Source organism: Fragaria vesca, linkage group LG3 (assembly GCF_000184155.1).
Source record: "Fragaria vesca subsp. vesca linkage group LG3, FraVesHawaii_1.0, whole genome shotgun sequence".
In the NCBI taxonomy this organism is placed as follows: domain Eukaryota; kingdom Viridiplantae; phylum Streptophyta; class Magnoliopsida; order Rosales; family Rosaceae; genus Fragaria; species Fragaria vesca.
Genome location: NC_020493.1, coordinates 2,993,219 through 3,003,906, shown reverse-complemented (window position 1 = coordinate 3,003,906; position 10,688 = coordinate 2,993,219). Strand labels below are relative to the sequence as shown.

The following is a 10,688-nucleotide window of genomic DNA, read 5'->3' as shown; positions in this document are numbered from 1 at the left end:
ATAAAGTTAGTAAATTTCATAAAATCTCTAACCTCCATCTAATCTAATGGCTCAAAAATATCCACATGCATCAATTCATTACAAAAAATGTTGAAAATTCTTTTATATATTGACAATAACTCTAAATGCTTTATTTCTCTTCTTTTTTTTCTTTTTCTTATTTAACCTCCATCTTTGTTCTCTTCTGTAAACGTTTGCTTCAACTCCATGGATTTTTCAGCAAAGCAAAGTTGCAAAGATTCATGGTGCATATGAATGCTTCGGTGCTTATAAGATTATTGCAATATTCATAAACAATTGTGATTACCTTAACCGAATTATAAACAAAAAGCTTTAGAAAAAAATTGGGTAGATCGATCCTACAGTTCAATTATATACAGAAAAACCAACTATATTGGAAAACCCATGGCCATCATCACCAGAAATCAATATAATGCAAATTACGGAGGCTAGGGTCTAGAGACTACAGGAAGAGAAACTTGTGAAACCACTTTGGAATGAATGAAATGAAGACTTTTCATATATTCTTTTCTATTCAAAGCTGATCATCAAGTTTATTTATCAATTCAGAATTTCAGATATGAAGATTCGCTTGATCAAAGATCGATGAAGATATATATCACGATATACAACCACTTTTTTATTGTTTTTTTTTTTTGAGAAATTTTTTTTATATAGAAAAAGGTGAATAGATTTTCAAATAAATGATTTTATTTAACGTAGATATATTTGAACCATTAGATTAGATAGATGTTAGAGATTTTATGAAATTTACTAACTTTATGGTTTACTCACTTTAGAGGAGCCGGATCCCTCTTTCAGATATCTATAGTTGTAATTTTTTTTTGGCTAGTGGAAGATGATTGAAGTCATCTTAAATATGTGTCTCCCCTCCAGAGTTGTGACTACCACTAATTTTCATCATTATCAGCCTATATTTCCCTATTCTCAATAATAAAGAACTCTCTTTTAGTCTGTAGAATGGTTCAGAAATGTAAATCAAAGAAAGGGGGAATTATCTAAAAGCTCATGTCAGTAATCAAATGAAAAAACCATTTCATTTAGTGGGGATCAGCTCTAAGCATGTAGTGTAATTTGTTGGAATGCTAAAATTGTTGATGGTTCTCGCAGAGTTACATGTTTTGAATTGTATATATTAACTTATACTCTTTTGTCACAGATCCCGTTTCACTCGTGCCTGATCACAATATTAAATAAAGGAAAGCTGGTAGATCGAGCTAGGAATTTCTGTGCAAAGCTATAATGCAGATTTGTTGCACGAGACATGGGAAGTATATGATGCAAAAGGGCAAAGATTTACAACATTTAAGGAATACTGGGACAAGTGCTTAAACATGGAAGGGAACTTGTGGAATTTCTTCCTCTGTTGAAACTATTGCAGGCAACAGGTACACTTCCAGTTCCCAAGTCTTTTGTGAAAAAACTGATAAGCGGAATAGTATTTCATTGACACTAAGGTGTTTACATATACAATGAATCATAGATACCAACTAGGAAACTATCCTATCATTATAAACAATATCAAATCTGCTAGGAAACAAATATGTACAGATTAACTTATTCCTAACAGGGAAGATTGACATGATCTGCTGAATATTTTCTTTACACTCCCCCTCAAGTTGGAGAGTGGATATCCTGCACTCCCAACTTGCGTATCATGGGAATGAAAGTTTCCTTTCCCAAAGCTTTGGTCAGAATGTCTGCCAACTGATGTGATGAACCCACAAATCTCGTAACAACAGATCCGTCTTGGATTTTGTCCCTGATAAAATGGCAATCCATCTCAATATGCCTTGTACGCTCATGAAAGACGGGATTCGCTGCAATATGCAGCGCTGCTTTGTTGTCACAATATAGTAAGGCAGGTTCTCGATGTACTATGCCTAAATCTCCAAGTAGGCTTCGCAGCCAAGTCAACTCACAACATGTTCCAGTCATAGCACGGTATTCTGCTTCCGCTGATGAAAGTGAAACGGTCTTCTGGCGCTTTGATCTCCAAGAAACCAGTGATGATCCAAGAAATACACAATAGCCTGTAGTGGACCGTCTAGTAAGCGGACAACCTGCCCAATCTGAATCACAAAAGGCTCTTAATCTCAAATCATTAACTGAAGAGAAGAAAAGACCTTGACCTGGTGCATTCTTGAGGTAACGGACAACCCTAAGGGCTGCCTCCATGTGTGCCTTCCTTGGTTGATGCATAAAGCGACTTAACACATGAACAGCGTAAGTAATATCCGGCCTCGACACAGTCAAATATATCAATCTTCCAACCAACCTCCTATAGCGACCTTGGTCCTTGAGTACATCACTCTTATCAGAAAGTTTCAATCCTCGTTCCATAGGTGTATCAACAGGTGCTGCCCCCAATAGTCCTGCATCTTCAATTATCTCCAATGCATACTTACGTTGGGAAATGAAAATCCCATTGCTAGAAGAAGAAACCTCAATGCCAAGAAAGTATTTCAAGTTTCCAAGATCCTTGATATGAAAATGACTATGCAGAAATTGTTTAGTCGCAAGAATACTTTGAGGATCATTCCCAGTAATCAATATATCATCAACGTATATCAGGAGGATAGTAAAGGACTTGCCTTGTTTTCTGGTGAATAGAGAGTAGTCTGCACGGGACTGTGCATAACCGGCAGAACGAATAGCCTCAGAAAACTTGGCGAACCATTGGCGAGAGGCTTGCTTCAGACCATACAATGACTTGTGAAGGCGACACACTAAATCTTCTCCCCCTGTCGCCGAAGCCCTGGCGGCGGGGACATATAAATTTCTTCCTGTAAGTCGCCGTGAAGGAAGGCATTGTTGACATCCATTTGGTGAAATGACCAACCCTTGGCTGCAGCCAATGTAAGCAGACAACGGACGGTGATGATCTTGGCTGTTGGCGAAAAAGTATCATGATAGTCAATGCCTTCTAGCTGAGTGAAACCCTTTGCGACGAGGCGAGCTTTGTATCTCTCAATGGTGCCATCGGAACGGTGTTTAACCTTATACACCCATTTGCAGCCAATTGGTGTTTTGCCAGCCGGGAGTTTAGTGAGGGACCAAGTACCATTGGCCTGAAGAGCCTGTAATTCAGTGTCCATAGCCGCTTGCCACTCAGGATGAGCAGCGGCTTCTGAGTAATTCCGAGGTTCTGTAACAGCACTTATCTGAGCAATAAAGCATCTATGCGCAGGCTTATATCGATGGTAAGAAACATAATGCTCCAAGGGATAGCGAGTACCTTTTGTCGGACCTGGAGTGAAGGAAGAGGATTGATCTGAGTAAACGTGCGAGCAGACATAATCATTCAGCTTGACAGGAGGACCGGTTTGGCGGCGAGGGCGACGAAGGGGCTCGGCAGGGTCGGGAACGATCTCTGGCGAAGGAAGGGGCGACGCGGCTGGAGAAGTAGAACGGAGGGGTGAGGACGGCGGCGCTAGGGGTGGCGACGCCGGAGTAGTGGAAGGCGGGTCCGGATCGGTCGGAGATGAGAGAGGGATGGACAGAGGGATGAGAGAAGTATGTGTGGGATGGCGAGAATAGGACGGTGAAGGCGGAGCCGGTATTGGCGCTGGAGAAGTGGGAGCGGAATCAGAAGAGGATGGAGGATTTGGGATCGGGTTTTCTGGCTGGGAGGTCGCCTTGGAACGGCGAGAATATTGAAGAAGAGGCGGCGGTGGTGGTGGCGGAGGCGGCGGCGACGCCTGAGGGGAAGAGACGGGATCAGGAGAGGAAGGATGTGAGATCGGGGTGTCCGAATTGGAGGAGTTGGTGTCGTTGTTTTCTGGAGTTGGAGGGGACGGCAACTCAAAAGAGTGATCAAGGAAGGAGAGGATTGGAAGTGGGCCCGAGGTTTGGGCTTTTGAATATGGGAGGGGTGGGCTATACTCTTTACTGAGATAAGGAAATATGTTTTCGTGAAATTTGACGTCACGGCTAGTAAAGATTTTGCGAGCCGATAAATCAAATAACTTATAGCCTTTTTGTCCAACGGGGTAACCAATGAAAATGGATGGCATGGCACGATGATCAAATTTATGTGATGGGTGGACATTAGTAGCATAGGCTAAACAACCGAAAACACGGAGATGAGAGTAACCGGGAGATTTTGAGTAAAGCAATTCATATGGTGTTTTGAAAGAAAGTAATGGAGAAGGTAATCGATTGATGATGTGGACAGCGGTGAGAGCACACTCCCCCCAAAATTGGGTAGGAAGGTGAGCCTGAAATTTCAAAGCTCGAGCTACTTGCAGAATGTGACGGTGTTTGCGTTCCACAACCCCATTTTGTTGGGGCGTGTAAACACAAGAATGCTGAAAGATGACACCGTTGTCTAGAAAAAAAGAACGAAGGGAAAGAAATTCAACCACCATTGTCGCTACGAAAAGTTTTAATGCGACAATCAAAATTGTGTGGAAGCATAACTAAAGAAACGTTTAATGAGTGGTTGTGCTTCATCTTTAAATCGCATCAGAAATATCCATGTAAAAACGTGTATAGTCATCAACAATGGGTGAGAAAAATAATGGGGAACCCAGAAAGAGAAGGATGTCGATAACGACCCCAAATGTCACAATGAATAAGCTCTAAAGGTTTTGTTGAAGAAATAACACTAGTAGGAAAAGACAAACGACTTTGCTTAGCCAAAGGACATATAGGGCAAGCATTATTGGATTGAATGGAAAATTTCAAAAAATTCTTGGCGATGAAACTCAAACAAGGAGATGATACATGGCCTAGGCGACTGTGCCAGAGATCGGTGGAAGAAATGCTGAGATGACAGGCTGGTTTATTTGGTGGTAAGGATCGGTTGGTCGAAGACTTCTCCGTCGCAAGTGCCGCTAGGTAATAAAGTCCATCTCGCAGTTTACCCAAACCAATCGTCCTCCTTGTAGCCAGATCCTGCAAAATACACCAATATGGATAAAAAGTCACTGAGCAATTCAGACTCCTCGTCAAACGACTAACAGACATCAAATCAACTTTGAACGTGGGAACCGACAACACATCATGGAGATAATAATTGGAATTCAAAGGCATAGATCCTTTTGCAACAATTTTGGCTTGTTCTCCACTAGGCAATGAAACAGAAGGGAATGAATAATAGTCTTGAACTTTATGCAATAGTCTAGATGAGGAAGTAATATGATCTGTCGCCCCGCTATCAATAATCCAATTGCGGGAAACGACATTAGACAAACCTGGTTTTGTTACCGCATTAGCCTTGGAACCAGACTCCTCATCTTGAGTCTTGGGAATAAGTGATAGCAACTGCTTGAACTGATCCTCTGGTATCGAAACCAATCTTTCCTCCGATGCATAATTAGCAGCAGCTTTGTGATTGTTTCTTGCTCTTGGGTGACCTTCAGGATATCCATGTAACTTATGACAAGTTTGGACCCAATGACCCATATCGTTGCAATACGTGCAATGTGGTCTCCTTCTTTCTGAACCAAAGCGTCGCTGGTTCTGATCAACTCGCCTTCCTCCATTCCAGGCGCGCTGACCTCCTCCACCGCCGCCACGCTGGTCCTGATTTGATCGCCCCTCTGAGAGCCGATTGGTTCCGCCACTTCTAGCTTCCACCGCCGGCCCATTATTTCCAGGTCGCACAGCCATGGCGGCAACGTTGCCAGAATCCTCTGTCGTGCGGCTTGAGGCAATCAGGCGCTGCTTTTCTTCCTGAAGAACTGAAGAGAAAGCTTGACGAACAGTGGGTAGAGGCTTCATGAGAAGGATTTGGCCACGGATAGCCTGGTAAGTTTCATTTAACCCCATTAGAAAATGCATCAATCTTTGTTGATCCGATTGTGCTGCTTGTGTCGCATCAAGTGTTGCTAACTCATCCCATAGGGCCTTCAACTTCGTGTAATAGACTGAGATAGAGAGTTGTTCTTGTCGAAGATAGTTGATATCTCTCTGAATCTCAAAGATGCGTGTCGCATTTGCTTGAGAAAAGCGTTCATGGAGGTCCTCCCAAACCTCGTGAGCAGTGGGATAATATGTCACGCTGTCAGCTATCTCTGGATCGCAAGAATTGACGATCCAAGAATGGACCATATCATTGCATCGCGACCAAGTCGCATAGCCTTCAGGATCAGTTTCTTCTGAGGGAGCTTTGACGGAACCATTGACAAATCCAAGCTTGTTCTTGGAATTTAGAGCTCTAACCATAGCCCTTTTCCAACCAGAATAGTTATCCCCATTTAGGAGTTTGGAGACAAGAACCAATCCGGGATGATCCGAATGGTGAATGAAATAGGGATTTGAAGGCTCTGCCTTGAAAGAATCATTAAGAACTTCTGATGAGGTCTTTGGAATTTCTAATGAAGGCTCTGGATCAGCGTCATCAGATTTGGGAAGTGGTGGAATGATACCGTCACCGGACATGATGATTGAAAGAGAGATGCTACACGAGAGGTTAAAGTGTAGCGCTGAGTCAGGATCTTAGACCTGCTCTGATACCATGAAAAAACTGATAAGCGGAATAGTATTTCATTGACACTAAGGTGTTTACATATACAATGAATCATAGATACCAACTAGGAAACTATCCTATCATTATAAACAATATCAAATCTGCTAGGAAACAAATATGTACAGATTAACTTATTCCTAACAGGGAAGATTGACATGATCTGCTGAATATTTTCTTTACATTTTGTATAAGACATATCTTTGTTTGGAGGCATACAGGATTTTCATTCATTTATATGGCTGTTATTTCCAGGAATGGTGGCAAAATGTTCAATCGAAGAATTGGGTCTCGAAAATGAAACAGAAAAATCTAGCAGTACACTCTTAGGGCATGGAGTCCAAGCTGGAGCCAAGCTGATAAAGCTTTAACTGAGTTCTTTGACAGTCACCTACTAGACTATGCAAAGAACAGGACAAAACTTTGGGGAAACTCAACGTCACTATTGTCCCCATATCTTCACTTTGGAGAGTGTGAGGAAAGTTTTCCAGGTAGCACGAATGAAGCAGATACTGTTTGCAAAAGAAGGGAATCCTCTAGGTGAAGAGAATGTGACTCTTTGTCTCCAGGCCATTGGGCTTAGAGAATACTCACGTTATATTTGTTTTAACTTTCCATTCACTCATGAGAAATTACTGCTGAGCAACTTGAGATTCGTTCCATGGAAAGCCGACCAGGGGCGTTTTAAGGTTTGGAAACTGATATCCTTGGTTGGCAGTGTGTCTCAAGGAGCTTACCAGATGGCCATGAGCTTGAGCGTTTGGATAGTCCAGAGGTAAGTACTCGATTCATCAATTTCAGAAAAGTTGCAAAATCTAAGGTTGAGTTAAATGAATACCTGAAACGTAGTAAAAGAATCATGATTTGAAAGTCTTATAATTTCAGTGAACAAATCTTTAGATTTTGGGTTCTTGGTTTGGCTAATACAAAAATTTAGCATGAATTTTCTTGACTGTCAGTAATACAAAACAATAGGGCATTACTCATCTGGTTCAGTATATATGAAAGTAAGGGGCTCATTATAGCATATGAGAACTGAAAAGGGGGGTGCGCTTCATATTGGTTTCCATTAGTGTAGCCTTGGTTGGTAATGTCAAATTGTCAATTGGTTCGAAGTGTCTTGCGTGCTGTAGTCACGTGGGTTATACAAAACACCATCTTGTTGGGTGGTAATGTTGATTGATCCATGCTAGTTTATACAAAACACCATCTGGAGCAGTCTCTTGTTAAGTCATTCTTAGAAGTCAGAAAGAGTTGGAGCACATTTTTTCATCAATTTTCAGCTCTGCAGATGGCTTGAAAATTGATGCAGACATACTTCTTTCTTCTCTCAATCTCCTCACTTCTACTTGGCCATGGAGGCCAATACAGAACAAATATTATTTCACCAGATTTTGATTTTGGTTCTCAGTCTCTGCAGAACAATCTTCCACTTCAGAGGAGACGAGCAGTTGATGAAGCAAGGTAGAGCAGTAGAATCTGTAATAGGGAGTAAGGAATTTGTTAGGACAACAACAAATTTGAAGGTTGCAGCGAGCATGAAATTGTAATATGCATTAAGCAAAATCGCATAGAAAACTTACAGTGAAATGCGGTCAAGATATCAAATCAGTACTTTCTGAATTCATTTCATCGTCAGCAGCCAACCACTCCTCTGGAAATATATAATACATCGTCGGCGGCACCGGAGAGAATACAAAAATTCCATTATAAGGGCACCGGGAAAATACAGAACATTAAACATAAATGGTGAATAGGACTTACCCAAGTCATCAACATCTGTGTCTTCCTCTTCGATTGTTAGCTGTAACGATTGGTCGTCAGCTACAAAAATCTTCAATTTGAGGCGGTTGCTCATGGTTGAAGTTTCCAAGGACGGGAATTTAGCGAGGCAATTTCCGGAGCAAAAGCCCAGCAGTCTTGGTAGATAACATAGCTTCAGATGTTTCAACCTTGGGAATGTAATCTCATTTCTTAAAACGTGGTCTTCATTGCTTCCCACTATTTGCACCAGTCTTGGGCAGTTCTCGACTTTCAATGTTGTGAGTTGCGTTAAGCTGTTGGCCGTGGAGTATGTTATCAAGTACTCCAACCCGTCGCAAACACTTACTTGCAAAGTTGTTAGATTGTCGAAGGATATTGCGGATGATCTCAGATTCCTTAAGCTGTGACAACCACTTGCGAACAGAGTTTGAAGGTTTGGAATATTTGGGATGCGAGTGGCTGATTGTGAGTTATCCTCCTCATCATCCTGGCCTAGATGCATCAGCTTCTCCATTCGAACAAGCCTCAACTCTTTTAAATGAGGGAACTGCTGGGTCGTTATCCCAACAACACTAGCAGTGCTGCTTCCTTCAGGGTCGAGTAGTAATTTGTCCAGGAAAACAAGTGACTTGGACTCTGGACAACAAACATCAAGTTTCTTTAGTTTACCAAAAAACTGCGCTGCTGCTGGGAGTGGACCATTGGAGAACTCCATTGCATTCAAGCTCAACCGCTCCAAGTTGGGAAATGAATCCTAAAATATAGTCAAAGCACAGACAAATCAGATAATTTGATTATAAAATACAACGCATATATAGTAGTACTTGTTGTTGAGTCAGGTTCTTGTTTCAAGTGAGCAAACAACATTTTTGGGTAGAGTCATACATTATATAAAATTATATTCAAACTGATTAACAAAGAAAAATACGTGTATCTCAGTTTCTCATACCTTCTCAATTGAAAAGAGAAATTGCCGATTAATAAGAGTACTGGAACTGTTCCCGTCAAGCTTTTCTTGGAAACTTGAAAACTCTTCAGCAAATATGTCTACTTTGCCGCATTTAAACACTGCCAAGTCATTAAGCAATGGCCAACTACACACGTGCATCCCAGGGTAGAAGTTTATGAGTTCGGACAAGTTCCTAAAGAGCACGCGTGTTACTTTTGGAAACACAAACTTAAATACTGTTTGTAATCTCTCCTCTCTTGCAACGATTTCCTTCACTCCACAGTTCATCACTACGAGAGTCTGTAACTGCTGGAGATTTCTAGCCACCCACAAAGGAAAAATGTTTCTCAAACTCGCACAAGAATCAATCTCCACATATTCAAGATTTTCACAACCAAACGAGCTCGGCTGAGGCGGTGTTGATGTGTCCTGTATCTGTTTATTCCATATTGTGGCCAACTTGGTTAGACCCTTGAGAGTCAATCTCGTCAACTTCGGCAATTCAACCTGTATAAAAATTTGTATTAGTCATCTTACGAAACTGTGATACTGAAACTCAGATACGATATAAAAATAGTAAAGAAAGTTGAGCATATGTAGTTATTTCACCTTGTTGTCGAAAAGGAATCGCTGCATTAGTCTAGCACTCTTGATGTCTTCGATCTCATTGCCAAGTCTGTTTTTATACGTAGTAACGTCAAGGATGAATCCCTCCAGTTGAGTGCAACCAGTCATCCTTAAATTTTCCAAGGACGGGAATTTGACAGTGTGAGTTCCGGAGCAGAAGCCTCTCAGACTTGGTAGAGCAGACAGTTCCAAATGTTTCAACATCTTGAATTCAATCTCATTTCTTGCAACGTCATTTCCACTGCCGGCAACTATTTCTATCATTTGCTCACAAGCATGAACTTCTAGTTTTGTGAGTTGCATCAAACTTTTGGCCATGGAGATAGATATCAAGTTTTTCAATCCCTTACAACGACTTACTTGCAGAGTTGTTAGATTGTTCAAGGATATTGCGGACGATCTTAAATTCTGTAAGCTGTCACAGTCCTTTACATTCAGACTTTCCACTTTTGGAAAATATAGGCCTGCTGGTCCAAAGCTATCATCCCCAAGATTCATCAGCTTCCGCATTCCGTCAAGGTGCAACACTCTTAAAAACGGGAAGGTCGCATCCCCAGCTGCATGTATTTCTCCATTGACTTTTTCAAGACCAAGTAATTGCTCAAGGGAATTCAAAGATGAGTTGGTGTGTGCGTAAGTATAAAGAGATTTGAGCTTCCTAAACAAGTGGAGTGGCGGACTATCCCAATGCTCCATTATGCCCAAGCCTAAAGTTTCCAAGTTGGGGAATGAATCCTGAAAAATCAATTCCATAACTTCTGGTCAGTTATATATGATCAATAATAATTTTATGTAGAGTAACAGGCATAAAATATTGATTTTTATTCCTCGCTTGGAATGGTGATTTTTTTTTTA

At 41.3% G+C, this 10,688-nt stretch overlaps 2 protein-coding genes across 2 annotated transcripts in view; both read right to left on the bottom strand.

Moving 5' to 3' along the window:
* Positions 1 to 10,688, bottom strand: part of LOC101310880 — a 1,534,871-nt gene that overhangs the window by 743,933 nt on the left and 780,250 nt on the right. The gene's annotated exons all lie outside the window — the stretch shown is intronic.
* LOC101296465 lies at positions 7,376 to 10,542 on the bottom strand. Its single transcript, XM_004293500.1, has 5 exons — positions 9,816 to 10,542; positions 9,207 to 9,713; positions 8,258 to 9,011; positions 8,077 to 8,147; positions 7,376 to 7,972 (listed from the first exon to the last, which is right to left on the bottom strand). Exons 1-4 carry the CDS (start codon positions 10,527 to 10,529, stop codon positions 8,089 to 8,091), a joined length of 2,034 nt encoding a protein of 677 aa, XP_004293548.1. The 5' UTR covers positions 10,530 to 10,542; the 3' UTR covers positions 7,376 to 7,972; positions 8,077 to 8,088.